This window comes from Talaromyces proteolyticus (genome assembly GCF_021365285.1).
Source record: "Talaromyces proteolyticus strain PMI_201 chromosome Unknown BGW36scaffold_9, whole genome shotgun sequence".
Lineage (NCBI taxonomy): Eukaryota > Fungi > Ascomycota > Eurotiomycetes > Eurotiales > Trichocomaceae > Talaromyces > Talaromyces proteolyticus.
Genome location: NW_025764285.1, coordinates 1,158,059 through 1,183,832, shown reverse-complemented (window position 1 = coordinate 1,183,832; position 25,774 = coordinate 1,158,059). Strand labels below are relative to the sequence as shown.

At 45.6% G+C, this 25,774-nt stretch overlaps 11 protein-coding genes across 11 annotated transcripts; 4 read left to right on the top strand and 7 right to left on the bottom strand.

Annotated features, from left to right (window-relative positions):
• Window positions 1-381: 381 nt before the first annotated feature.
• On the bottom strand, window positions 382-1,534 carry BGW36DRAFT_399156 (glycoside hydrolase superfamily; the record flags this gene model as incomplete). Its single annotated transcript, XM_046218487.1, has 6 exons — window positions 382-542; window positions 563-748; window positions 802-930; window positions 991-1,256; window positions 1,299-1,423; window positions 1,469-1,534. 6 exons carry the CDS (start codon window positions 1,532-1,534, stop codon window positions 382-384), a joined length of 933 nt encoding a protein of 310 aa, XP_046069620.1.
• Window positions 1,535-3,280: 1,746 nt separating this feature from the next.
• Window positions 3,281-3,814, bottom strand: BGW36DRAFT_463570 (uncharacterized protein; the record flags this gene model as incomplete). Its single annotated transcript, XM_046222224.1, has 1 exon — window positions 3,281-3,814. The coding sequence occupies exon 1, from the start codon at window positions 3,626-3,628 to the stop codon at window positions 3,281-3,283; it is 348 nt and encodes a 115-aa protein (XP_046069619.1). The 5' UTR covers window positions 3,629-3,814.
• Window positions 3,815-4,110: 296 nt separating this feature from the next.
• On the top strand, window positions 4,111-6,041 carry BGW36DRAFT_345844 (uncharacterized protein; the record flags this gene model as incomplete). Its single annotated transcript, XM_046213210.1, has 5 exons — window positions 4,111-4,154; window positions 4,215-4,402; window positions 4,469-5,047; window positions 5,134-5,265; window positions 5,319-6,041. Exons 2-5 carry the CDS (start codon window positions 4,343-4,345, stop codon window positions 6,039-6,041), a joined length of 1,494 nt encoding a protein of 497 aa, XP_046069618.1. The 5' UTR covers window positions 4,111-4,154; window positions 4,215-4,342.
• Window positions 6,042-8,206: 2,165 nt separating this feature from the next.
• BGW36DRAFT_213184 (uncharacterized protein) lies at window positions 8,207-9,143 on the bottom strand. Its single transcript, XM_046209948.1, has one exon. The coding sequence runs from the start codon at window positions 8,982-8,984 to the stop codon at window positions 8,400-8,402; it is 585 nt and encodes a 194-aa protein (XP_046069617.1). The 5' UTR covers window positions 8,985-9,143; the 3' UTR covers window positions 8,207-8,399.
• A 1,720-nt stretch (window positions 9,144-10,863) lies between these two features.
• BGW36DRAFT_301357 (uncharacterized protein) lies at window positions 10,864-12,793 on the bottom strand (the record flags this gene model as incomplete). The annotated part of the gene is made up of 4 exons (XM_046211681.1): window positions 10,864-11,962; window positions 12,018-12,468; window positions 12,519-12,566; window positions 12,625-12,793. The coding sequence occupies 4 exons, from the start codon at window positions 12,791-12,793 to the stop codon at window positions 10,864-10,866; spliced, it is 1,767 nt and encodes a 588-aa protein (XP_046069616.1).
• Window positions 12,794-12,913: 120 nt separating this feature from the next.
• On the top strand, window positions 12,914-14,677 carry BGW36DRAFT_345840 (RING finger domain protein). Its single transcript, XM_046213209.1, has 2 exons — window positions 12,914-13,272; window positions 13,328-14,677. The coding sequence occupies exons 1-2, from the start codon at window positions 13,065-13,067 to the stop codon at window positions 14,185-14,187; spliced, it is 1,068 nt and encodes a 355-aa protein (XP_046069615.1). The 5' UTR covers window positions 12,914-13,064; the 3' UTR covers window positions 14,188-14,677.
• A 72-nt stretch (window positions 14,678-14,749) lies between these two features.
• Window positions 14,750-16,404, bottom strand: BGW36DRAFT_384019 (regulatory protein SUAPRGA1). The gene is made up of 5 exons (XM_046216746.1): window positions 16,126-16,404; window positions 15,929-16,044; window positions 15,818-15,876; window positions 15,252-15,757; window positions 14,750-15,196 (listed from the first exon to the last, which is right to left on the bottom strand). Exons 1-5 carry the CDS (start codon window positions 16,313-16,315, stop codon window positions 15,171-15,173), a joined length of 897 nt encoding a protein of 298 aa, XP_046069614.1. The 5' UTR covers window positions 16,316-16,404; the 3' UTR covers window positions 14,750-15,170.
• Window positions 16,405-16,549: 145 nt separating this feature from the next.
• On the bottom strand, window positions 16,550-17,801 carry BGW36DRAFT_212985 (translation machinery-associated protein 16). The gene is made up of 3 exons (XM_046209947.1): window positions 17,254-17,801; window positions 17,105-17,195; window positions 16,550-17,031 (listed from the first exon to the last, which is right to left on the bottom strand). The coding sequence occupies exons 1-3, from the start codon at window positions 17,423-17,425 to the stop codon at window positions 16,749-16,751; spliced, it is 546 nt and encodes a 181-aa protein (XP_046069613.1). The 5' UTR covers window positions 17,426-17,801; the 3' UTR covers window positions 16,550-16,748.
• BGW36DRAFT_212966 (putative exonuclease) lies at window positions 17,747-20,406 on the top strand. Its single transcript, XM_046209946.1, has 3 exons — window positions 17,747-17,905; window positions 17,953-18,100; window positions 18,147-20,406. Exons 1-3 carry the CDS (start codon window positions 17,893-17,895, stop codon window positions 20,260-20,262), a joined length of 2,277 nt encoding a protein of 758 aa, XP_046069612.1. The 5' UTR covers window positions 17,747-17,892; the 3' UTR covers window positions 20,263-20,406.
• Window positions 20,407-21,255: 849 nt separating this feature from the next.
• Window positions 21,256-22,621, top strand: BGW36DRAFT_384008 (Ca2+ regulator and membrane fusion protein Fig1-domain-containing protein). The gene is made up of 4 exons (XM_046216745.1): window positions 21,256-21,367; window positions 21,427-21,495; window positions 21,563-21,890; window positions 21,944-22,621. The coding sequence occupies exons 1-4, from the start codon at window positions 21,334-21,336 to the stop codon at window positions 22,323-22,325; spliced, it is 813 nt and encodes a 270-aa protein (XP_046069611.1). The 5' UTR covers window positions 21,256-21,333; the 3' UTR covers window positions 22,326-22,621.
• Window positions 22,622-22,706: 85 nt separating this feature from the next.
• On the bottom strand, window positions 22,707-25,774 carry BGW36DRAFT_324243 (putative plasma membrane ferric-chelate reductase). The gene is made up of 7 exons (XM_046212700.1): window positions 25,042-25,774; window positions 24,943-24,983; window positions 24,576-24,884; window positions 24,290-24,519; window positions 24,183-24,241; window positions 23,994-24,115; window positions 22,707-23,939 (listed from the first exon to the last, which is right to left on the bottom strand). Exons 1-7 carry the CDS (start codon window positions 25,480-25,482, stop codon window positions 22,829-22,831), a joined length of 2,313 nt encoding a protein of 770 aa, XP_046069610.1. The 5' UTR covers window positions 25,483-25,774; the 3' UTR covers window positions 22,707-22,828.

Genomic DNA, 25,774 nt, shown 5'->3' with positions numbered 1-25,774 from the left:
GATGCAGCCCTAATTACGGGTTCCTTTCCCGGATTGGTGGTTGGAGCATTCAATAGATCTTTAGACGTGTCCAATGCCAATTATCCCGGTCCCTCCCCTACGACATGCGCTCGGGCATCTTATTGACCTCTAGAAGTGCAATTGGTACCCAAACCGCAGTTTGTAGACTTGCCAACTTTCCTATTCCGTGCAAAACTGGCACCAGATCTGAGCCCGAGACACTCCCTTGGGTTACATCTGAGTTCTTTTCACTGTATTTCTAGTTTATTTTCTATACTATATGCGTTGTCAAATTTTGAAAATCCAGACAGGCTATGTGAAAATATCGGCTAGAATACACACAGTAACCGTGACTGGGCGACGTTGGAGTGCACAAGGGCTTCAAACATGAGTCAGATGATCATATACAAACAGTCTCATCAGCCAGTGCGGCAAATAGTTATTTCCAGTTGTCCAATTGCTTTGATGTTTGATGTGGTTCATGACAATGCAAGTGTATGTGTTAATGCTATAGTATATTGTGTTACCGTTGTTCGGGGACTCTCCGTGCTCAACGTATCACCGTACTGCCAGAACATGTTGGCCGCGCTACCTGAGGTGTTTAGGGCCGTAGCCTGCCATTGGGCCTCGTATGTGCACTGATCATAAGTTACTCCAAATTCTTCGAGAACGCACGGCTTTCCTATCGCTGCACAAGCGGCGCCATGAGTTGACACCCAACTTCTACCCCAAGGCAATGCTTCACCCCCTAAGCAGTATTAGTACGGCTCGACGTAACTCAAAAAGGATTGTACAACATACAGCTATTAGTATATAGATGGAAAGTGTCAAAATTAATTGTGGGAATACACAAATTTGTCACAAAGTCGAGTCCTTCCCCAAATGTATACGGATATGAACCATCGGATCCATTCGTAAAGCCAAAGCCCACTGTAAAGCGCCATCAAAAAGGTAAAAAAGGCCAAGCTTTTTAGGTTATGAAACACTTACCATCGCTGATGGTGGCCATGTGCTCAAAGTCCAGGGACTTAATGGATGACGTACTATATCGATCGATTACAACTTTGATGTACGTCTGGTAAGCCGCTTGGATTTGAGTGTTGTTGTACCAGCCCGTTAAGGTTCCCCCATAAGCAACGACGTAGGCATTCATCCCTCTATAGTTATCCCAATTGTTGACAATGTTGATGATCAGCTTGACTCCTCGCGACTCAGCACCACTGACCGCATAATCAAGCTTCTGAAGCCCATCAGCCCTCGTATTGATTGTGGATATACCGTTCGCGTGCAGTTAGAACCACACTCTTCCAGAAACTGGAATCGTGTTGACATCATTTAATCCCCAGACTCGGGATATTTTTAAGTCAGATAACGCTATGTCGTCGAGGACATAGTCCATGTCACTGTTGTTTAGGAACGCAATCTAATATGTATTTGTTCCTGCAAAATACTTAGTAGCACCGTCGACCTTAAAGTTGAGACCGTCCGTAGTAGTAAATGCTGTCAAGGTAACTGAGTTTGAGAGTATCGACATCAGGTCAGGCGAAACCAACGATGCTGGGTTCACAAAGACAAGGCAGTCAAAAAGGCTAAACAAGGATAATAGTGCTGTCTCCATATCCACAGTTAAGAATTGTCTTCGAGATATGAATGAGGACTTGAAAATTCCACCCCCTCATAAACTTTGTGGCAACAGCTGAACTATTGGGAAAATGTCAGGAATTATACATATCCACAATTCCCTATTTTTCTCTTCAGCCACCTACAAACCCGGGATTTGTTCCTGGATAACCATACAATTTTACACTTCTGAACTCCGCTGTTTCATCTTGCTTCTAATTTCTCCGTTGCCGTTTTGATGGGGAGCTTATTCGAAGTTTGATTGAACGTGGAGCTTTAGCTTGACAGTTGCGGAATGCCGGCACAGTGCATCAAGAGCCTTCAACCGCAATTATCTTTCTCTCTGCCTCTCCAATCTTCGAAAAACTGTCGATGTATCGTAAATATTATGAAAATATCACATGAAAGGTGCAACAAGGTTACAGATGGCGAACATGACAACCTAATTCACGTAGTCGCAGGGGAATTTACCGAGTTAAGAGACTGCTAAGTAGGTTATTTACATTAATAATAACTAAGAGCTAATACAAATCATAATTAACTAGACACCGTTAGCTACCTGTTCCCCTAGGCTGGGGAAATCAGCTTGCCCAGCTTCTTCTACCTCGATAATACGTCACATGCCACAGGCAGCTCACTGCATATGACAATACTAAACCTCTAACCTCCTCACCTCTCGTCAACAGTTGCGACTAGGAAGCTGATGGCCTGTCCTGAGTAGAGACACTAAATCTTGCGTACTATGTGACTTTACTATAATATTTCAAAGCTTCATTATACTGCATTGGCTACAGCTCAACCTGTGTAGATACTTGTAAGGTCTCAGCGTAGAAGAGTTGTAGGACAATGATCCTAACACTAATATCAATTGATATAACCAGTATTAATTTGGCCAGTTCGGTCGGATCCACAGCCTTTCAAAAAATATTTATCCATTTAATAACCGGTATTTACATAACGCATTGGGGACGTCATGGCATTCTATTACATAAAAGAAGATCTAGCTTTTGTCTTTTATGGTTGTTCTCGGCTGCATAAACACCCCTTAGGTGAGTAATATCTTCGTACCAATGACTCTAGGCTGTACTGTAGGTACTGTAATTTCAGATTGACTTTGACTCCCTTATGGCGAGCATTTCTTCGATCACGTCATCCTCTAATTCATCAACGATATAGGATTCTGGAAAGGGACCATCTTGTAGACTTCTTGTCTAATTTACATAAGGATCCTTGTCTCGAGTCAGTTTTGATATCTCAATGAGATTATTCCGAGATGTAGATCGCGGTACGAGATGCTTTCTATCAACAGCAGGTACTATGGTACATTTAAAATTAGCCCGGAGGTATGTATCTTGTAAATTCAGCTCGTGCGACGCTGGGTAGAATCCAGCGAGCTCCCAATCGATGATACCGGCCAGCGCATAGTTGGATTTACCGTCTGAAGAGGCGCGTGAATGACGAATTATATTTCGTGGAGTGAGATCGTTATGTCATAAAACGGCTTCTCTGGGCCGCTTCTCAATGACGGATCTGCTGATGACTATCGGCTCATGCTCTTCGTAATGGATTGGATCACCATATCTTGCGAAAGAACCATAGGTTCCGTAGTGCAGAATGGACTCTTAAGCTTTCGCCTTTCCAGAATAGAATCCAACAGGGCTTATCCGCCACTCAGAAATCCCGTATTGGGCCCACCGATAACACCAGGCTGCTCGAAGCTCTTAAGAGATTTCTCGCCTTCTTCATGCAGCGTCTTGTCCAAGATTTCCTTAACCCATTTGTCGCTCAGCCGAACAGAGTGTATCCTTCCAAGAGCTTTCACTAGGTCAGCAACAACATAACTCTGCTCCTCTGTACTCATCTGCTGCCGCACATCATGCAAGTTATCCACCTTCAGAAACTCAGTGACTGAGAAGTCCAACATCCTTCTTTGCGCATTCTTTGCCTTGCCGATTTGACAGGTATGGGGATCAAGTTCCGGAATCACGATGGCAGCGATTTGCTGCATAGCGGTAATCGTACTCAATACATTGATGTTCTCATTCTCGGTTTCTACTCGAACCACTCAATCAGTGTGACGATCCTCGAGACCCTTCGAGAATTCTACTTTGAAAATAATCATAGGGAATGTGTGGTTGAAGTGATCTGGTTTGATTTTGGAATTCAAAAAGAATTAATTAGTAAAAGCCATGAACCTCTGAGAGTATCTTGCATGAATCAGAGCCGATAGGAGACAATCTCTGCCCAGGGAGGTATTTCCTGAAAGCAATCCCTCGGATATTTGAGTATTACAGAGGAAGATTTCTCACCCAAGCAGGCCAGACCCCAACATCCTTATCATCTACCTCCTTGTGTGGGTGAGGAACAACACTCTGCTGCGATTTTGCTATAATTAGGCGCCTCCTATCTTAACATCATGATTCTTTCATCTGACAAGGGTTTATTCTGCGTGACGATGCTACAGTAAAGCAAAATATAAAAATAGAACATGGACAGGATAGTGATGAATCAAAATTTGAGGCAGCCTTATTGAGGTTAGTGTCGAATCGGTTTCTTAAATGGGAAGAGCTGGGGGCTGAAATATTTCGGCACAGCATTTCCAATATTAGAAAGCAATCTCGAGTTAAGATAAACCTCTATTCTAACTTAATAAATATATAGGATTGACTTCAGGAAAAGTATTTGGTTTCAAAGTTGCTGAATCTGGCTTATATATACCACAATGCCTAATATTGGACGTCCTAGTCGTGATTGTCATACATGTCGACAGAGACGCATTAAGGTGCAGTACAAACAAACCCTATCTTGTATAGAAACAGTCGATAGGTCTAACAATACAACTATATAGTGTGATCTTAAACGCCCTGCTTGTAGCCAGTGCTTGAGGAAGCATGTACCTTGTTTTGGGTACCGCGAGGATATCGGAATCCACTTCAGGGTTGAAACGGCTTCTTCGTTCCAATTCAGAGACCAACGCAAAAGAGAAACCCTTTTTAAAGGACTCCAGCCGAAAAAGCCAGAAAAAGCCTCGAATCTGCACACATATCTTTCTGGAGATATGACCATACATTTTACTCGATTCTCCAAACCCCTCTCATTGCGGAAACCCTTGGTAGAGCCATGGGATGTCCACTTTTTTCCTCTTTTTATGCGTAACTTTAAAGCTACACGTATACCTCTGACACACATACATGATTTTATCCCACGCGTGTTTGCTAACGTGGGTCCCTCTTCTGCTCTTTACAACGCCTGCAATGCCTTGGCTTGGATGTTTGTAACCGGCAAATCACTTTCTCTAAAGGCTACCGTTAACAAGGAAAAAGCATTTGGAAGTGCAGTCATGGCTTTACGATCAGATTTAAAATCATTACGGCAATGTAAAAGCGACAGCACTCTGTTGACGATCTGGCTGTTGGGCTTATATGAGGTAAGTGCATAGCTCTGCCACTATCCGAATTCAACTGACACAACCAATTTACATTGAAGCTTCTCCACAAAGAGAATAGTAGAAAGAACTGCGTGATTGCAACAACTGCATGGAAATTACATAATAAAATCAACATGGATCTGATTAATTGGAGAGGTCCAGATCAGTTTTCCACTCCGGATGGCAGGGATTTATTCCTCATTTTGTTTAACAATGTGGTTAGTTTAGAAATCTGTACAACCATTCTCCGCATTTTCTTATCGGCTAGTAGGAAACGCAAGCATATATGGCAGGCCGGGAATGGAAAGAGATATACACATGGATTTTACATTTCTACAAGTCTTGTGATCCTTCTGAGTATCCAATAGTGCGAGCTTGTGTTTTCTCTCACCACTGCAGCCGTATCTGTGGTCGAATTCAAGCGCTGCTTGATGCAACTGATTCTAGTGGAATACTCCATAGTTTACCTTCCATTCTAGGGGAGGTGGATGGTGTGGAGAAAGAGACCTATCCGTTATCTCACGAGAAAGCCATCACTGATCACATCGTGGAGCCTCCTAGTATTCCGTATACTGGTCCGGTTAACATGAATAACACTAGCTATGTGTTCGCCGAAGTGATGCAAAGTACCTTTCGGATGAAGCTCTCATACCATGTTCTTAAACTCTTGCATTATTCACCCCATTTATCTATAGGAGTTGGTTTCCTCCCTCAACAAAAAATTAAACATCTAAAAGATCGTTTTATCAAAGAAATTATAACTATCGCCAACAGATGTTTGAACTCTCTACCCCCAATGTATTTCAAAATTTCTCCTATCCAGGTCGAACATGCAATAGCAGCACATCAAGGCAAATCGAAGCCTGCTGAACCCTCCAAAGTTGTCAACGTTTTCGGTGATCTTGAGAAAGACTTGAATAGGAAGTCCACTTTGATCTTCAAGTATAAAGAATACGAGATTGACGTGGTCCGGTTCGATTTTGGGGCTGAATAATGCAATTCCAATTATAAAATAGGAGACTGGCCAGGGTCTCCTTGGAGACCTCCTGGGAGGGCACTTTAACATTCTGCCCAGTGGCGTGCAATCTTTATGGTCAGTTTTTTTTAATTTGATTTTTGAAGCGAATTGGTCAAATAAGCCGCACAACGACAAAAAAAGACCAAAGATAAATAAAACAAGTAAAATGGGTTCCATACATTGAAAATGTTGCCAGGATTATGAAAGTAGCTTATAATATGGACAAAATTTTACCTTTTTTATCTCTATAGAAGTTATAATTATCTAAATAATAATACTAGAAATGTTATATTAGATTTTAATCATAGCAATTAATAAGATTAAACTTGACACAATTTAGTCTTTCCGACCTCCAGCTACACTTGCTCGTCAATACAAGTCCACATTCCAAGCCTCCCAGATTCTTTTTAGGGCTGAGACTGGAGTCTGGTGTTTCCCAATATCAGACAAGAGAGTCTCTTTTCGTCTGAATGCGACACAACCAACAGAACAATAACAAGGAGCCGAAGCTTGCGCCATGAGAGCCAGCTAAACTATGCTATAGATTACATTGGGAATTCTTTATATTTGAAGCAGAGGGTATAAACTTGTAGTAAGTGGAGAGTGGCAAGTAACAAAGAACCTGCTGGGCTAGCGGCTGGGGTTGTATCAATTGAAGACAAGGCTTTATTCTAGATGTTAGGTCTGGTGTTGATTCCAGGTATATGATATGACCGGATCTCCTCTTTCCAGTTGCGTTTTTCCTTTAGCCATCGTAACTGCATCCACCTTTTGTATTATCTCAGAAATAATATCACTACTCAAGCACCCACCGTATCGCCGTACTCAGGCAACAGCATGCAAAGTCATATCAACACTGGGCCAGGCCTTGACAAGGCCATCAAGTCTATAGAGCTAGTCGACGGCATATATGTTTTAAGTGTGGGAGGATTTTCACCGGGACTCCCGTTCCCTGTGACTGTTATAAAAATACTATTTCCTGATCACATGTAGGTTCTATGTATTTTTCTCCTAAATTTGGTCCCGTACTTTATTTACTATAGGACCTATCATGACCTCGGTGAATGATGTTTCCCATGGGAGAGACTCTAAGTCCGAAGGATGGATAAAGGGTCTAACCATGAACAATCACTTAGTCATTTATTTAGTCATTCCTTTACGAAGACTAGTCAAAAATGACAACACAAGGCTTTAACTAGCAAGGAGCAACGCTTTTACCATCATGGAATCCCAACAAGTTTTATTCAATGAACTGTCAAAACGGATAGATTGACTCCCAGTGTTCTTAGTGAATCGAGGATTTCTCCCGCCATAAGACACACAGGTGCGTGAATTGGTTTTGATGTGATGGTAGAAAGTAGACCAGATGATAGCCCCACTCCTCGAGCAGCGAGCTGTGATTGGCCGGGCTGACCCTATACAAAGGGTCAATTTTGTGCAGCTACAAATCGCCTAACATACCCCAAAATGCCCGCCAGAGGCTTCTGGGTCATGTGATGTTTCCTATATTGGTCTAGCTGATATCTCTCCGCCTGCCAATGGGAGAATGATCTGACTTTCCGCCTTGAAATGTGCCGGCAGAAAAGAGCCATATCCCGTACTACTTCCCAGGTGCTTATTGCGATGAATCTTGGTAAATAGGCCATTTACTTTGAGATGGGTTTGCATCTGCTTAAATTGTCTATGGAGAGAGAATTCTCTGTGCGGTCTTGCGGGCTAATAGCTTTGCTATGGTAGTTTTTAGTCTTTGGGAAGAGGATTGATCGGTAGATGACGAGGTCGTGGCCTACATATGCGTTCTCCCACGAGCAACAGAACTAGTTAGTTGGAATTTATAGTAGAATAACTCCTTATTCGATAAGGTGTGTTTTTGTAATAATCATTACATTAAGGGTCTTTCGAACATACTAGCTAGACGAAAGCTGGACATTTTAGTAATTCTAAAATAAAAAGAGCAAAAATCAAGGAAGCGTAACAAAACCATATCGTATAAAAAGAAACACCCGAAATCATGCCCGATTTCGGATGCTTTGAAAAACTTTAAATACAATATCAATGCTTTCCCTAGGCGAATTAAAAGCAGTAAGAGTGATCAAATTGAGAATCCATCGACGTGTAAACTAATATTCGTAGTCGATTATTTCTGTTTGCCCGGTTTACAAGACTCGAGACATGTTGCTGAACTTGGGTGTTGAAACCGTAGTGGGGGAAAAAACTTCGTTTGTCTTATCTCGTCTTGACTGGTCTATGTTATGGAAAGAGTCGCAGGCGTCGAGGATTGTTGAGTCGATGGTTTAGTTTCTGAGACCTGTGCCACCGCCCCCAAGATGCCGGTCACACCCGAGAGAAGAGCACCAAGTCCGGTAGAAGAGTCCGCCGATGCTGTCGGTGTGGTAGAGGGAGCTGGGGCCGAAGGCTCCGGGACGGGAGGCTCTGGGGATCCAGAAGGTGCCGGGAATGGGAAAGGTGGTTGAGGGAATCCAGGGAACCCCGAGGGTAGCTGACGGCGGACAGCGGCAGGAGTAGGGACTGGAGGCTCAGGAAATCCTGAAGGTTCCGGGAATGGGAAAGGTGGTTCAGGGAACCCCGGGGGAACTGACGACGGACAGCGGCAGGAGTAGGGACTGGAGGCTCAGGGAACCCTGAAGGTTCCGGGAATGGGAAAGGTGGTTCAGGGAACCCCGGGAACTGACGGCGGACAGCAGCAGGAGTAGGGACTGGAGGCCCCGGGAAAGGAGGCTCAGGGAAAGAAGGCTCTGGGGATCCAGAAGGTTCCGGGAATGGGAAAGGTGGTTCAGGGAACCCAGGGAACCCCGAGGGTAACTGACGGCGGACAGCAGCAGGAGTAGGGGGAAAGAAAGGAAGAGCCAGAGCGGCACTGGTGACGATCAACGCCGTGACGGTAGATGTGAACTTCATCGTGAATGTTTCTTTTTATCTGTAGTCGATTAGCTAGGAACGCTCGTTCGCGAATTAATCAAATCAGAAAAGAAAGGGGATAACTCTCATACCTTTCTATGTACTTTTGTTAGAAAGGCTCGATCAGGACCGTGTATAGCGTTTGATGTTTTTGGACTGATGATAGACTAAAAATTAAAGCTGGGCATAGCCTCTATTTATAAACTTTGCTTAGGACTGACTGCACGAGCTATTCTGACACCTCATCCATTGCATGCCACTTCGGATTGTTGGCCGATCACCGAGAGCAATAATTCTTCGGAGAGATGTTGAAAGCACCGAGATTGAAACATTCTCACTACGACAGCACGTTTATGGCAGCCAGTCTGGGAAGGCATCCCCATGGCATCCATCGATCTTGGAATAGTAGCCTGGTAACTCCGTACTCCGTAACACTGCTTCACGACTCTTTTAATGGAAAATAGGCACGAGGTAGGTTGTTGATGAATCATAGCTCCGTTAAATTGCAGCGAGCACTCTCTTGATGCGCCTCACAGAGTAGCCGGTACATGATTGACCCGTCCTGATGGTCTGACGTCAAGGCAGCCATGTCGTGCTGTTCGTAGCCGGTGGAAACTTTTGTGATATTGGGGCTTGCGGTATAGTACAACACCCTTATCGCTGAATGGATTGGTAATTCATGTTCAAAACAATACCATAAAACTCCGATACCCGAATTAGTCCTCACAAGTAATTAGTCTCCTAGCTGTGGGAAAAGAGCCGTCATTTTTGACTATTCTGTGTGGTGGTGAGCGTCGTTTATTGCGGCTCGCAGAATTGTAGCTAGTCCCCACAAAAATTATGCATAAAAAGAAGAAAATAATAAGGGGCGAAAGTGACAAAAGGGCCCACGCAGGAAGAATCTCAAAAATCATACAAATCAGCGAATCAAATACGATTGTCAGTTCTCACCGACGGTCTCGCTGGGCAGCATAGTAGGCTTGGTTTATTCTGACAGAACCAGTCTATGGTCAGGACTAGTAACCTAATCGGTCAGCTTTTCGTCGAAAGTAAGTTGAGTTCGTCCATTCACAGTTAGTCCAGGGGTGACCGTACCAATAAGTGTCAATAACAGACCTATCGGAGATGATTGTCGGTCGATCTGCCGGGGTGCCGAAGACTGTCTTTAAGCCCATCCCAGTCTAGTCAGCATTGAGTGGCATCAATTGAGGGACTCCGATCAAGATACTCCGTACTCCGGTACGTACTGTGAGTACCTGCTAAGGGGAAAGGTAAAATATCCCGGGAGTGTACGGAGTAGAGTGTGATAAATAATTCGACAGACGCAAAGATAGAGCCATCGTGCTCATGACCGAGTCTACAATTCATCGTACACATACAGCAGCAATCACTCTAGGAGGGAGGACAATTACTGGCAAGCTCACATATTATTGGATCACAATCTGTTTTGTCATTGGCTTCCTTTTAGGTCTCATATCCTTCTCCTCTGAAGTCATGATTCCCACGCCGATTAGATGTAATTAGAGGATACTGGGGTTGGTATCAATGCAAAGGTAGCTCTAGGCTCTTTAGGTGTAATGAAATACACTGGTGACGGATATATCGAGTTCATTCAATATCGATAAAATGGGCCTAGGTTTCATTGCACCGAGGAAACTTTTGAAAAGTCACACAGCTCAAAGTATGGTATTTTACCCCATATTCTCAACGCCAGATCCACGTCCTGTCCGGGTATACGCCATGAAAAATAAAGAAGGTATAAATCCATATAATAAACCGGGGTCATATAACATGATACGAAGAGAGGTCAGAGATTTCATAAAGTCATTAGACATGGATTGCTTGCACCATGAAGAGGTTAGGAAACGTCGAGGCCAGATCAGTAGTTCAGTGGTATACCGCCGCCGGGGTTCCCCTGGCCGTTGTGGCTATCATATGCACCATCACCGCCCATTTGTTGGTCATCAAGAGAGCGATAACCTCCTGGCCCATTGCCGGATCCCCCAGCATTGCCGCCGCGACCACGACGTCCCCCGCCGCGCGATGGGTTACCTCTTCCACGACCAGACCCAGAGCTACGGCCGCCTCTTCCACGGCTTCGATGATGACTCTCGTTCTGATTACGGCCCCCTTGTTGCTGAGAACGACCGTGGGAGCCGTGTTCGGAAAGCGCCTGGAAAGTATTAGCACCCCGAAAATCCCTCGCAGAATTTGTGTTATCGTCATCCATGCGACCGTGCGGGCGACGTCTTTTATTATTTTTGTTCGCAAATTGGCTCTCCCATTCGCCCTCGTTAAGGTCTTTTTCTTCGACCCGTAAATTGACTCTTTCGCCTACGGTAGTCTCGACAACAAGGGCCTTGTCGGCTGCAACGGGTTGCCAGTTTTGGATTCGAGCTGAATCCACAGGACGAGCACCCTTACAGAGCCCAAGCACAATCATAGGTACCTGATTCTCGGTATAGATGGTTTCATTCGCAGGAACGGGTTGCACACGTGCTGCCCACAGTTTGTGGTCCCAATGGCCAATACCGGTGATTTGCCAGCTGATTTTCTTGCCAATGCCACCGACCCTGTCAAGTATTGTTCGGGATGCTGGACGCGGTGTGATTAATATACTATTAGCCAGATACTTGAACTCCCCGCTGTCTACCAACCCAGAAGGCAATACGGGCTGAAGCACCTCGGATACTAGACGTGAGGAGTCCACATTACCAATCAGATAGCCCGTGTAGAAGACAGTGCGCTTAATATGCAATCTCCCATAGGAAGATTTCGTCAAATTCCGCAGCGAGTCATGGTAACGGCTGTTGTGGGCATTAATCAGATTCTGCACCTCAGCCACCTCGGTGACCGGGTCAAGATAACGAGTACCTTCCGCAATATGTATGACTTCAGCGACAATAGGTTTCCTGCTATTCGGAGCTTGAAAGTATATTCGGTTGACTTTTTCAAAATAGTCACGGAACTCTTTAACGCTGCAAAAAGTAATTTAATTGGCACCATCGATAAACGCGGGTTATCCTTACTCACTGCTTAATACGGTCCTCGTAGACACGGATCTCGTCTGCTTGGTTGTAAGTGACAATCAGGCTCTCGAGAAATGATTGCTTGAATGACATAGTTGTCGAAAACTGTTGACCGTTCGGCCCGACCTCCGGTTTCAAGCAGACCAGATCGAATTCCAGCTTCCTGCTTGCGATGATTCGCTTAACAATGTCTGCAAAGTTTGCCTCGCCTCGGCCAGTAAGAAGAACGGTCAGAGCGTCCTTTTGCTTCATACTCAGCTCGACCAATTGTACTACACTTTCGTTCCACCACCCTTGCCAGGCTCGGGTCTCTTCCACATCGGCACCTTCGCCGGTAGCACATAGAATATTTTGGTCGTGCCACCAACCGCCTCCTGCAAAGCTTTCGTAGGTCTGGAGAAAACCTATTGTTGATCCGTTCCATAATTGCGGATTGGGTAACGGACTGCAGAACACTGAGCAGTCTTAGCCTATGTTAACCGGGAATGGACATTGCAATATTCACATGTATTATCAAAGTCATAGACGTGGATTGTTTTTATCTGCGAAGCAGCTAGTTGAACAGCATTAGCACGACAGCAGCAAAGAATTGACACGGGACCCTGCTATACCAGGAATTTCCTTCCCAGCGATAGACCATCGTTTCAAGCTCGTGATGGTGTGGGACGCATGTCGTCGTGAGTCGCTAAACGCAGACCCGTTAAGGTGCGGCAATGCCATCTGCGGCGATGGTCGATGAGAACGAAGAGCACCCACAACACTTTTGGCAGATCTTAGCATGGCATTAGATGGAGGTTCTGCATTCCCTGTGCCCAGGGCTGGCGAATTGGTCAGGGTCATAGTCAGACCAAGAGGAACAGGAAGTCGCGGTTAGCGGGAAAGCGCAAGAAAATCAAGCTTCGCCGCTGCAGCCAAAAAACGTGACTGCCTTATCGCCGCCTGCCCGAGTCTTATCTAATTATCCACGACGCTCGCTCCTTCTCGTCTGATCTCTCCCTCCAACTATGGACGCACCCTGACTGCCAGCCGATTTCAGTCTCGTTGTCCGTCCATGGCTGACGATGTCAATTTGCAGCAAGATATTCTCCAACGCACTCTTCAAGAGGTAGCACATGAGGACGAGGATGACTCCGCCCACCCTTGCGTCATCTGCCTCGATTCCATCACCGAACCTGCCATTGCGATCCCCTGCAAGCATGACAATTTCGACTTCTTGTGTCTAGCGAGCTGGCTCCAGCAGCGTCGCGCTTGCCCCTTGTGTGAGTTACCTAGATACCCTTCTATTCGATCACTTTAGTCTAACAATCTTATCAGGTAAAGCAGACGTGACCGCCGTTAAATACGAGCTACAATCCGAACAACCCAAGTTATATGTGCTTCCTCCCAAACCCGAAGGCGTAGATGGTGCGCCAGTTGCTCGCCCATCCAGACCGCGATACTCTCCATACCTAAACAGGCGCCATCCTCAGAGGCGTCCCTATCGGCACCGCCCAGTAGGAGATGAGGATGCCATTACGCGCCGACGCCATGTTTATCGCCACCAGCTCTTTTCACTTCGCGTTGGCTCTAATCGGCTATCGCAGTACCGTGAACTGACTCCGCAGCTATTCACACAGGACGAGAATCTGGTCTCGCGCGCCCGCAAGTGGATAAGACGAGAACTACAGGTCTTTGAATTCTTGAATCCTGATGGCGACGAAGATGGCAGTGCGCTGTCCGACGGCGTTGGCAGGCTCGGTGGGCAGCGACTTGCAAATCGTCGTACTAACAACGCCGAATTCCTGCTAGAGTATATCATCGCCATTCTACGCACTGTGGACGTCAAAGGTAGTGCCGGCCAAGCTGAAGAACTATTACAAGAGTTCATCGGACGGACAAACGCGCGGCTGTTTCTACATGAATTGCAATCCTGGCTGCGAAGTCCTTATAATTCTCTTCAGGATTGGGATCGCCACGTACAGTACGATGACACAGTGAGGAGCAGTGAGTCTTCAGCTACGGGCGATGGGAGATCAGACTCTGGTCAACGGTCCGTGTCAGGCTCGCCACGAGTAGAGTCGGGGAGAGTCTCAAAACACTATTGTCCGCATACTACTAGACAAGACTCGCGGCATGACTCTGCTTCACGGGCGAGATGCGTTCAATCTGCTCGAGACAGGTATCGACCTGATTGAGTGCAGTTCAACTATTGAGGCAAATCACGATGGAAAGGAATCTTTAATTCATGGTAGGTGCTATCTAATCATACCTAAACCTACGACCTGGATTGGTGGATGGTAGATATGTTTTGTATATGGCTACCACATAAACTAATAATATTTACACAGCCAGATTCAGACTTCTTGAATTGATGTGGATCATTTTCACCTAATCAGAACGGAAACGTTAGAAACTCCGACCAATAGCATTCCATACTTGTCTCCACTTCCTACCATTAATGTATCGTTTTCAAATGTTTGGTTCGGTTCTTTTCACCTTATTTTGATTTATAAATTAATATTTCTTTTATTTATTCGATATGATGTTTCAATTTTAGATATACTAAATGGGATATTGAAATATATTTCTCGTACTGTTTGACTTTTCAAGGCTGTTATTTGAGGTCAACAGCCAGAGACTAGAATTATATATACATATATACTCTTGAATATCGATAAAAAATGCAAATATTCATTATTCGAATGTTTCATGTCTATAATAACGTCCAACATCAATTGATCAATTAATATTCCCAGACCGGCAGGCTAACTAGAGAGATTTTTGGTTGTATCTATCAACCAAATATTTTCTGGGAGTGTTACAGGCTCCACGTAACACGTAACAATGAATCATTGATATTGAGATTAATAGCAATTGAAGAACAATTCGAATGTTGATCAAATATCAAGAATGTCGGGTATACTTCATGAGTATAATTGATAACGCGTTTTCAAAGTTAATATTGATCATTAATGTACACACACAAAAAGATTTTGATATTAATGTCTATAATACAATGGAATCGAGCCACACAGCAGGAATCACGCGAGCGCATATTTCATGTCCTTGATAGGAACACGTATACGATATCATATTCGAATATCACGACAAATCCATGTGAATATGACAATCGCAATGAGTGGTGAAGGTTTTAAAAATGATAGATTAGTTCGTGAAATTACGCAGCAATAAACTTTCTCACACCTGAACGCAAAGGGTTAGTTCATCGGTTCTCAAGATCTGATGGATGTATACTTACTCTCGAGCCAACGCGTGTATTCCTTTTGTTCCTTGACGGTAATATATTCTGGAATGATATTGGCCAACTCAGCATCGAAACCACGCTCGTCCAGGTAACGGTCGAAAAGGGTCTGGAGATCCTCGTCTAAGTTTCCGTAGACAGGACCACTGTAGAGGCTCTGGCGGAGCCAGTCCTTCTCAGCAGTCTGAGCCTCGGCGAGATCAGCCTTGGCGAAATGTGACACTTCGTGGATCTCGAAAATACCGTCTTGAGCGGTAGTCTGGATGAGAAGAGCACCGGAGCCAGGCTTCTCGATAGAGATGTTCACGCGGGCAGGGAAGCCAGGTTCAACGTCATCGAATTCTCGGTCAGAGGGAGCAACGCGGTCTTCAGAGTGAACGCCAGCTTCACCTGATTGTCCTTGGTTGATAGGGGAATGTTCACCGAATTCGCCCTCTGCGAGGTCATCGAATTCCTCTTCAGGAAGGTTCTGGAGATCGGAGACTGTGAAGGTGACGCGGATACTATACATCGACAACTTTGTTAGTCAAGATTTTTTGTGAAATCAATATGTTGAAACATACTTCTCATTACCGAATTTTCGGGTCAGGACAACTTCTTGTTCTCCGGGGACGTCTTTAACCTTCGGTACAAGTCAGAATGCTGATATTTCTCGCTTGGCATTTTGAACACACCTTCCAGGGACTATTCTCGAGGAACGACTGGATAGCTACACTGGCTTCCTCCAACTCGGCTGAGTTCTTTTCATGACCAAGTTCCTCTTCCAATTTTGCATTGAGTTCGAGGTCAACTGTTCCCAGCCGTTAGCCATGAAAAGTGGACACAAGGTCGGTGCTATCGAGAAAATTCGATCGTGCCCAAGGGGACATACCGTCACCGGCAGGTTCGCGCAGCACACGGGCAGTAGAGAAAGCGGAATGTTGATACTTTGCAATGGAGCTCTGTAATGAGGAAGGTCTCGAGAAAGCTCTAGGGAGGCGAAAAGTTGGCCGGGCGGCAACGGAAATGGAGCGCGAGAATGCGCGTGGGGCGGAACGAGTGAAAGCACGGAGTGACAACATATTGAAGATTTATTTGGGGATCTGAAGAGATTTCGGGATATGAAGTAAGATTGTCTGGATGGAAAAGAGTTAAGAATATGGAGCACAGGTGAAGCTTGCAATGCGGCAAAGTGGTGATGTGAGCTGCCCGGAAAAAGTTTGGGCGGCGCTAATCCTCTTTCGGTAGAATCTAGTCAAATAGCATAATTTGTATAAATTACATTGTCTATACCTGTAGTATGTGTGATATCCAGTATATTAGTATCTCCTGATTTAATACTTGCATGTACTATTTGCCCAGTATAAATATTATCATCTATATCTTCTATATTTCTTATATTAGAATTAGTAAAATGCAAAATAACCAACTGGTTAGCTACCATTGTGGAAGCTTCATGGTATTATTTGAATATTTACAGCTATGAAATCGTGAGTGTATGTGTAGTCATTACGGTCATGATAAGCCCTTCGGTGGGAATGTCGAAGCCTGTTTCACGCCACCCTCCGCAAACCTGATGAATTTCATCGAGCTGAGGCTCGACCATTCCCCATTCCAGAGTGCCATTTGTTGGCGTACTTCCTGTTGTGCGATGTCTGGCATCCAGAACCCGGATCTGTATTCTTTTTCTTCGATCGTCTTGCGCTGTTGGAGATTTTCCTCCCTTTTACTCGGCGGGCGGCCCTTTCTTCGCTCCTCATGGAGTTGTTTAATTTCCTCATCGTCTCGATTGATCCATCTGATGACGGCGATTAGTTAGATGTTTTCTGGGATCCATGTGGAGGAAGTAGGACGGCGCTCGGCAGGCTTACTTCTGAATCAATTGCACGATCTCGTCGTCGGCGATAGTGAATGGTTCTGAAGCCTCCTTCAAGCATTCTTGAAAGTGCGCCACTCGATCCACTGGCGCTACAAGTCAGCTAGGTTCTTATTTTCTAGCCACTTGCAGATGAATACTCACGTAAACTTTGTCGCGCTATCATTGCAGAGGTTACAACCCGTGCAATACGATCCTCGCGTGCTCCAGCGCGGCGTAGTGATTTTGCATTGCGGCTGTCCTCATGTAAAGCATTAAGCTTGCCCCGCTTCTTGGAGAGCTTTTTCTGGATTTTGTTCAGATTTTTGATCGGCATTTTGTCGTGGTTACTCCAGGAATTATCGTTTCCTGGTGAGTTCAAGCCCCAATGTATTGAACAACCTGTGTTTTTGTTGGAATTCAAGGTAATCCGAACACTGATTATTCTCGTTCACCTTATCGGCACTTTTTTTTCTCCAGCAGAATCGCCCAAGGCGGTGAGAGCCATCTAGCGTACCAAAGGCGGAAGCCAATCAGAGCCGTCGCGCTGGCGGATCGCGTCTAGTTCACGCGTCGAGCGGTGGTCGCCTTGGAAGCCTTCACATTCCATGTTTCGTGCTTTGTTAGTGCGTTGGTGGCCCTTGTTGGATTGTTCTCTTGGAGTGCTGGACAAGCTCTTTTTCTTCTCCGACAGCCTTTATTCTATATCTCGATATACCGCGTTTAGACAATCACCTTACGTGTATTGGATGTCTAAGTAAACAAACCGCTTGCCGGTGATCTCATCCGCACTCGGCCCCCGCGATGGGAATCAAAGGTATGGTATATTGATGAATGGCGAAGTGTTGGCTGATTTGTATTTAGGGCTGCACGGTCTGCTCAAATCTATTCAGAAACCATGTAACCTTAAAAAATTCGAAGGCCAAACTTTGGGTGTTGACGCCTATGGCTGGCTTCACAGAGGTACCGTGGCCTGTGCCATGGATTTGGCCTTGGACAGGCCTACTGCAAAGTAAGCTCATCTGCAACCTGTGAGACAAGATAACTAAAATATACAGACACATTGATTTCGTGCTGAACCGGATTCGCATGCTACTGTTTTTTGGGGTGACGCCTTACCTCGTTTTCGATGGTGACAATCTGCCTAGCAAATCTGGCACCGAGGCTGATCGCTTCAAGAAGAGAGAGGAGAGTAAAAAATTGGCGTTAGAATTGCACACCAAAGGTCGTACAACAGAGGCTCAACAAGAATTTCAAAAAGCCGTGGATGTTACGCCATACATGGCTCGGCAGCTCATCGAGGAATTAAAGCGGTTGAAAATCCACTATGTTGTGGCGCCATACGAAGCAGATGCACAATTAGTGTATCTTGAACGGCAGGGAATTATCAATGGGATTATTTCTGAAGATTCCGATTTGTTGGTATTTGGCGCCAAACGGCTGCTATCGAAACTCGACCAGTATGGTGACTGTATTGAGATCAACCGCGGCGAATTCACTGCCTGCCGAGATATCAGCTTGATTGGGTGGACTGATACCGATTTTCGACATATGTGCATTCTCAGTGGATGCGACTATCTTCCTAATATACCCAAAATGGGGCTTAAGACCGCGTATCGCAGCATGCGGAAGTATAAAAACGTGGAGAAAGTTTTGAAGGTCTTGCAGTTTGAAGGAAACTATCGCGTTCCTGCGGGGTATGCGGAAAATTTCAAACAAGCAGAGAATACATTTCTTTACCAGCGAGTATTCTGTCCTGCTGCACAAAAGCTGGTCGCACTTACTACCCCAGATTATGGCCTGAACCTGGATGAAATGCCCTACATTGGCGCTGATGTTGACCCAGAAGTTGCAGTTGGAGTTGCATGTGGTGACTTGGATCCAATGACAAAAGACGCGATCAATCTGAAACCATCCCTGGCACCGAGGCCTATACCAAGCCTAAATAGAAGACAAACTGTGGCATCGTCGGCTGATCTGAAGCCTAATAAACCTATCAGCTCCTTTTTTACACCTCGGCGGGTCCCGCTTGCCGAACTCGACCCTAATTCTCTTGCTCCATCTCCAAGTCAACAGCGTCTTCTTGAACGACATGCAAATAACTCATGGCTGCCCAGTCCTGCCAACCCCGGATCTGGATTGATGCGCTCTACGTCATCTGCTTCGCTAAATCGGCTTGATGAAAGTCCAATAGTCCGGACCACACAAAGGGAATCCTTCCTAGGCCGAGCTGCAAGACTCTCCACTGTACCAGCCGTAAAGCGCCAAAGGCTTTGCTCGGATGCCGATGAGGGGATACTTCCGACGCCATCTGAAGAAGCGCGTAGTCGATTTTTTGGGGTTTCGAGTGATGGCGGTGCGAATGTTCCACGAGTCAAGAAGTCTCGAAAGTCTTCATTCGGCGTGTTTTCGGATGACATAGCTGAGGACATCATGTCTCAAATTGCGGAATCATCTGCCCCTGCAGATGTGCTTAAATCAACACCCTCCAAAGTTGTTACAGACAATGATTCCCAAGATACGATTGCGACTTCTCCAGTACAGGTTGATGCGTGCACGCAAGCAGAGCTAGATACGGAAAAAACAGACTCTAGTCAGAATGATGGTGAAATTGTGGACGAACAAAAAGACAGTATGAAACTAGGCCCTCGGCCAGTAAGTATTGATACTGAACCGGAGCTATTCCGCGAAGTGCTCGAGAAACACGTAAAAAGACAAAACGCGTCATTACTTTCCAAATTTGTGTTTTCAGGCTCTGATAAAGGGCCGGATGTTTTCTCAGCTTCCGCCGAGGAAAAAAGAATGGCATCGTCAAGGACTACGACACCAACAGTTCAAGCTGCGGCGGTGTGCCCCGGACGAAGTCTTAATCGCGGTAGCTCTCTCCATCGACGATTCACACCATTACAAAGGCTTGGCCAGAACGCGCTATCCAGATCCAAATCAATGGACAACTTCTCGGTGCGAAAGATGCTCAACAGCACCTCCCGTGACTCTGGATACGAGTCAGATTTTGGAAGAGAGATGCAGCCTGAGGCCGTATCGGCTTTAAGGAACTCCCACGGAAGCGAAGACCAAATAGTGCCTGATAGCGACGAGGATGCAGAAGAAAGCCCTCAAGAGAGCGCGACGCTAAAGCTCAACCTCCAACGTTTTTCCTTTATACCGGGGTAGGATTATCTGAAGATTATCTCTTAACGCATCGTACAGGCGCTGTTGCATATTGGCATATTAATTATTGGCATCATTTCTGGGTCCAATTGATTGGCGACACGGGAGTGTTTAGGTTCTCCATTGGATGAATTTGTATTGGATACCGGCGTTTAGAGTAGATTTTTGAATGAAGTGACTTCCCATTCTCTTTGATTACTCCATCGAGATGAAGACGGAGACAAAGGAGGAGAGCTTGTCTGGGCCAACCGTTGCGCTGGAGACACTAAGCTTTAGCAGTTTCGGGCCGCATGGCATCCGCCCCACCTGATGGGTCGCGCTATGCCGCTTCCCACCTAGCCCATTCCCACGTTACGTCGATTCGCCCTGTTCTGCCAGGCGGTGAAAGCCGCGTTCCCCAGCAACGGGCAGTGTCAACAATGCTCGTTGGCCCAGCCACCCTCTACGTCTCTGCGACTTCAACACCAGCCACCAGAACATCGCTGTCTAGACATTACATTTGCGCTGCCTATTTGTCCGACCTCTCAATTTTGCTTTTCTAACCAGCTGCGACTATGGTGATTTGGCATCAGGCACAAACTTTCACTCGTTAGTGTCAATTCGTGACGTGGAGAAAGGGAAAAAACGCTTGTCTTGAATGAAGCTACGGTTTCTCTTCTTTTCCTGCAACTTTACCTCTACATCAACTCTGCTCCTTCACCCAAACCGCACCATTATATACATTACCCAGATTGTTGTTCCACTCTAACTGGTTTTCCACTTCTTGGTTCAGGATCGACCGGCATTTAAATCATCGTTTACGACCCGCAGTCTCTGTGGACGTTTTAAATCAAGCTTCTTCCGGCATTCCAGGCAGCCCACATTCCTGAAGCGCTGCCGTCAACTCTATCAAGACACGTGGATATCGATCGATTTCACATTCCTATTTGGCATCGGTTCAGAGCGAGAAAAGGCTTCCGTACTGCGCGGAGCTATCGTGCAAGAACAGACTCCTTCTCGGAGGTCGAGAAGTGAGGTCAAGCGGTGCTAGGAAGGAATAGGACATATAAAGGCTTTCGTCAGTGATTGCCAACCATGCCGTCGATAAACTTTTCCGGAGCATGGTCGAGTAAGCACCGCATGCCACTGTCCTTCACAGAAACAGGCCAAACTGACTTTGTATGGTAGGATTCGTGCAGATGGTGGGGTACCACCATGTTCTCATGATACTCATCGCTCTATCCGTTATTCTTCTCTGTAAGTGTTTTATCATATCCTCACATTAGCGTCAACGGAACTATGTGGCTGACCTTGACTTCTCTAGCCCTTCTACTAGCCGGATGCTCCTCATCTTCTCCTCAAATACCTTCCATTTTCCTCATTTCGATATATTATGAAAAGTATGCACCGACATTTGATCCAGCCCAGGTAGACCCTGGAATGACAACGGCCATTGCCAACATCGTTGTTGGTGCGCACATGGAAGTTAGAGTGGGGTTCTTTGGAATCTGCATTCAGCCTGACGGTGGATCATTTATTTGCAATGCCAACGCAACAGCGCTGGCGGAGATAGTAACGGTGGATCAAGATCCTTTCAATTTGATTTGGGTGGCATCGATGTTCAAGGACACGGTTGTTTTCCCATACTTGATGTGAGTACCACGCTCTGTCCCAGGCTATGAATAAAAACTAACAACTCGTACAGAATCGTGGCCATTATCCTTGCCTTTTTCTGTTTTATCCTCCTCGCCACATTCCCAGGATGGCATGAAGAGCTCGACGCATCAGGTTCGGAGCGCGAAGTGAAACCCTTTCCATCACGACCAGTATCTCAAATCGCCTTGACTCTCATTTGTATTGCCGCCATCTTCGTCCTCGTGTCGGTGTTATGGCAACATACAGCCTCTGTCGCTGCGAGTACAATGGTACAAACAATAGGCAACGGGAGTATCAAAAGCGGCGTCGGCACGTCGGCTATGGTACTAGGTTGGTTTGGATTCGGACTCTTTGTGGTGGTGACGATAGGCCTTCTCGTTATGATTCTCAGTATAGATGTACTGGCAAAATTAACGGACGATGAGGATTAATCGGGATACCAAAGAAACTTTAAAAAATTATCCGGCACATGACTAGTTCCGGAAATGCATGGGTGGCAAGGATTTTTCTATTTTACGCACGGTTTGAAGAATTGGGTTGGGAAGCCTTACGGGGTTTTGGGAATTTTTGGAGATGCACATTATTTCATTTTAGACTCATGTATTTATGTCGCTTGTATGCCTACTTCGATGATTATGTATTAACTGATTATGAGCGCTATTTTATTGGCATTGTTGGAAACAATTCAATGATATCGCTGTTAAATGAATCTATTATCCAATGATCACATCTTTCTCCGACAAATTAACAAATAATCAATTGATAGTAAAGTAAATTGCTTCTTATATATATGTTCGTATAAAACTTGAGCACTTTTCATAAATACTGAAGTTTGGTTTAATTAATTCCATCAAGTAATATATTTAGGCCATCTATGTCTAGTCTTCATCAATGAAGGTCGTGAAACGCTTCCTTTCTACATGCTTATACTCTATTACCAGCTGAACGATTCCTCTTTAAAAGCAATCCTCCTATAACCTCTACGTATCGCGTGCTGCACTGCCGCACGCGCTTCATCTGCCATCGTCGTCGGACCTGACACTAGAACCACCGCGGAACGCTGCGTATCGCTTGCCTCCCGCGCATGCTCCAGAACAAGTTCCCGTAAATTAGGTCTACCAGCCTGGATGTCAAGATCGATGTCCGCTGTACCTAAGTTGTGGTTGCTCGGGATCTTGAAGCGCTGGTTCCTCAAACCAGCGGATGTTGAGTAGAACGACGCGCTGAACTCCTCGCAGGATATGAGTTCGTTTTGTAGCTCGCGGGTGGCGACATCGATTATAAAGGATGATTCCCTGGCGGCCCATACAAGTCGGATGTCGCGACGTGGAGTCTCTGTTTTATCGTAGTCGCTCATGACGGAGTGGTGGTTGTGCTGCTTGATGTAAGGGACTGCACAGGCAATGCCTGTTCCACCGGCTATGAGGAGAACAGAATCATAGTTGTCGATAGGAAATGGTTCGCCATATGGTCCTTCGAGGAGGATTGTTGGGTGAATAGTCCGGTCCATTGATTTGAGACACTGGTCTCGAAGCGAACGCGTCCATCCATCGTAGGGACGAATCCAGAAAATAAGGTTTGGTTGTTGGACAGTTATTTCAGACTGTTTTGACAATGGGGATTCGTGCTCGTGATCAGATGATGAGAGGAGAGGGATTTGGGAACCATCGGTCGATTCGTCTGGGTTTAGAGCTTGTTGTTTGTTTCGAGATTCAAGTTCTCCGTTGTCTATGTATTTCCACGAGCCCAGGGTGAAGGGATGGTTTTCCCAGCCTCGAAAGCGGAAAGGTTGATATAAATAGTAGTAGCTGGAGGCAGTTGGTTGAAAGGATGAAGAGCCTGGAATTACTTCCAATCTGATGACATTCGACGTTTTATCATACAGTGCGGTGCTGCTGGTGCATTTAAGCTTTGCTCGACGGCAGTGGGCGTAGAAATTGCAATAAATCATGCGGATCAGACGGAGAATTCTGTCAGAACACCAGATGGCTACTACGGGCCAGAGGTAATACTCGTAGCCTTCGTCTTCAAAGATAATGATGTGACTGATTCGTGCAGATTAGTTCGTGTTCAAAGGGGTTTTAGGGCGGACTGCATACTAGAAACAACCAACTATTGTAACGACGGATAGCACTATATGAACGAGAAGGAAAAATTCATACGACTTATTTCGAATCCATTTAATAGCCGATGGTAAGACCATTACCATTGCGACCGTAGCCTGTATTTTAATTAGTATGTGGAAAGCGGATGTTGTCACAAGGAAACTCTGTCGAGGAGTAACTCACCGTCGCACCCCAAATTATGTAAGTTTTAGAAACTTGTTTCCGAAGTTTATTCGAAGATGCTGCAAAAAGTCAGCGTGTGATACCTTTATAAGCTTCAATCATCTTACTTTGATCAAACAATATCAAATACGCAAGGGTATGAACTACTGCCTGTGCTGTAGCGATCCATGCAACATGGCGATGGAAAAGGTTAAATGTGGCAAAACTCCAACCTGTCGCCCATAGGAAAATATTGTTTCTTCCTGCAAATATCCAGAGCAATGGTAGATTCGCAAAAGCCATAATGCCTGTCCTATCGGCTACATACCGAAGTAGTTGTCTTGTTGGGTTTGGCCAACTAGTGGGAATAGTCAAGTTAGTTCTATCTATGTCTTTTTGGGGTAGCATACATACTATATATTATCAGTGGAGAGAGGATATGTAATAGATGTCAAGAGAATAGTTAGCAGCCAGAATCCGAGGATGATGATTGTATCTATTCGCGTTGGCAAGTCGAAACAAAGGACCTTTCGGCTTGGTGACTTGAGCGGGAATGCGATGATCAAATACGTATGGACCCATTGGTATGCCCTGCAAATCATTTTGCCAAAAGCAAACGAAGAAAGTCTTGCAAATGTTGACTGGACTCGGTGCGAATGTTGTAACAATCGGTGCATCATTCCTACCAAGAGAACACTAGCCCAGTATAGATAGCCAAAGTAGCTGACGGAGCCAAAAATTAGTAGGTGTACTCGAATCTAAAAATTTAAAATAAACTTACCCGTAGGCCTGATGCGCCCAAGTCTCGATTTGCCATGTATCCTAGAACTCTTGTCAATATCTGTCCTGTTTTTAATCCACCATAAGTAGCGGCGCTTACGATAGTGCGAAATGTCCTGTCAAAGTAGGCAGGTGACAACAAAACTGGATAATTGATACGCTCAGAACGAGATACTTCTTGAAATCGTACAACTCTCATCATCTCAACACTCTCTTTAGTCAGATTTTCAGCCACATTTTCTCTCGGCAGAAATTTCATATAAGCAAGATCCAGACAAAATATATCCAATTTGGCAAACCCGGCCGTCTGCTCAGTCTCACCGCAATATTTCTCAGCTGCTGCATATATTGACGCGACTTTGAGTGGATTCTGGCATCGGTTCTCCCATAGTCCATATGCCGGCTCACCCGCGAACGAGACATAATCGAGCCCCGTATAGACGGCGGTCACACACCGCTCGTTCTCTGAGATAACGCTTGCTGCACGGACATAATGAGACAGCAGAACGGCCGATATTCCAAAGAGAAGACAGAGCTGCATCGCGTGTTGAGGCCGTCGGAGCTTGCGGAGCGACCTCTTCTCTGGCCGCGCAAATTATCAATCTTATCTGATCGAGCCATCGGTTGAATTTCCCCACCGTACCAAAAAGGGATCGTTCCTTGGCCCCATGTCTCTCTTAGTATAGTTTCAAGGACCGATTTCGGCGGCAAGCCCGGGAGCCTGGGAGCCTTGGAGCCTGAGGGGGCTTCTGGCTGGCTTCGAAATTCTGACTCGCGGCCCCCACTGGGCCGCCCCGGGGCCATTACGTAGCTGGGCGGCTAACCTCGCTTTG

Excerpts from the sequence above, each read along its gene's own strand:
- BGW36DRAFT_213184 (XM_046209948.1), bottom strand. The coding sequence starts at position 8,984 with ATGAAGTTCACATCTACCGTCACGGCGTTGATCGTCACCAGTGCCGCT.
- BGW36DRAFT_345840 (XM_046213209.1), top strand. The coding sequence starts at position 13,065 with ATGGCTGACGATGTCAATTTGCAGCAAGATATTCTCCAACGCACTCTT. Across the intron at positions 13,273-13,327 it reads GCGTCGCGCTTGCCCCTTGT|GTAAAGCAGACGTGACCGCC; the intron begins GTGAGTTACCTA and ends CAATCTTATCAG.
- BGW36DRAFT_384019 (XM_046216746.1), bottom strand. The coding sequence starts at position 16,315 with ATGTTGTCACTCCGTGCTTTCACTCGTTCCGCCCCACGCGCATTCTCG. Across the intron at positions 16,045-16,125 it reads GCGCGAACCTGCCGGTGACG|TTGACCTCGAACTCAATGCA; the intron begins GTATGTCCCCTT and ends GGCTGGGAACAG. Across the intron at positions 15,877-15,928 it reads TCGAGAATAGTCCCTGGAAG|GTTAAAGACGTCCCCGGAGA; the intron begins GTGTGTTCAAAA and ends CTTGTACCGAAG.
- BGW36DRAFT_212985 (XM_046209947.1), bottom strand. The coding sequence starts at position 17,425 with ATGCCGATCAAAAATCTGAACAAAATCCAGAAAAAGCTCTCCAAGAAG. Across the intron at positions 17,196-17,253 it reads GATAGCGCGACAAAGTTTAC|TGGATCGAGTGGCGCACTTT; the intron begins GTGAGTATTCAT and ends TTGTAGCGCCAG. Across the intron at positions 17,032-17,104 it reads ATCGTGCAATTGATTCAGAA|ATGGATCAATCGAGACGATG; the intron begins GTAAGCCTGCCG and ends CGCCGTCATCAG.
- BGW36DRAFT_212966 (XM_046209946.1), top strand. Across the intron at positions 18,101-18,146 it reads TTGGACAGGCCTACTGCAAA|ACACATTGATTTCGTGCTGA; the intron begins GTAAGCTCATCT and ends TAAAATATACAG.
- BGW36DRAFT_384008 (XM_046216745.1), top strand. The coding sequence starts at position 21,334 with ATGCCGTCGATAAACTTTTCCGGAGCATGGTCGA. Across the intron at positions 21,496-21,562 it reads TCTATCCGTTATTCTTCTCT|CCCTTCTACTAGCCGGATGC; the intron begins GTAAGTGTTTTA and ends TGACTTCTCTAG. Across the intron at positions 21,891-21,943 it reads GTTGTTTTCCCATACTTGAT|AATCGTGGCCATTATCCTTG; the intron begins GTGAGTACCACG and ends CAACTCGTACAG.
- BGW36DRAFT_324243 (XM_046212700.1), bottom strand. The coding sequence starts at position 25,482 with ATGCAGCTCTGTCTTCTCTTTGGAATATCGGCCGTTCTGCTGTCTCAT. Across the intron at positions 24,520-24,575 it reads CTCTCCACTGATAATATATA|TTGGCCAAACCCAACAAGAC; the intron begins GTATGTATGCTA and ends TATTCCCACTAG. Across the intron at positions 23,940-23,993 it reads ACAATAGTTGGTTGTTTCTA|TCACATCATTATCTTTGAAG; the intron begins GTATGCAGTCCG and ends TGCACGAATCAG.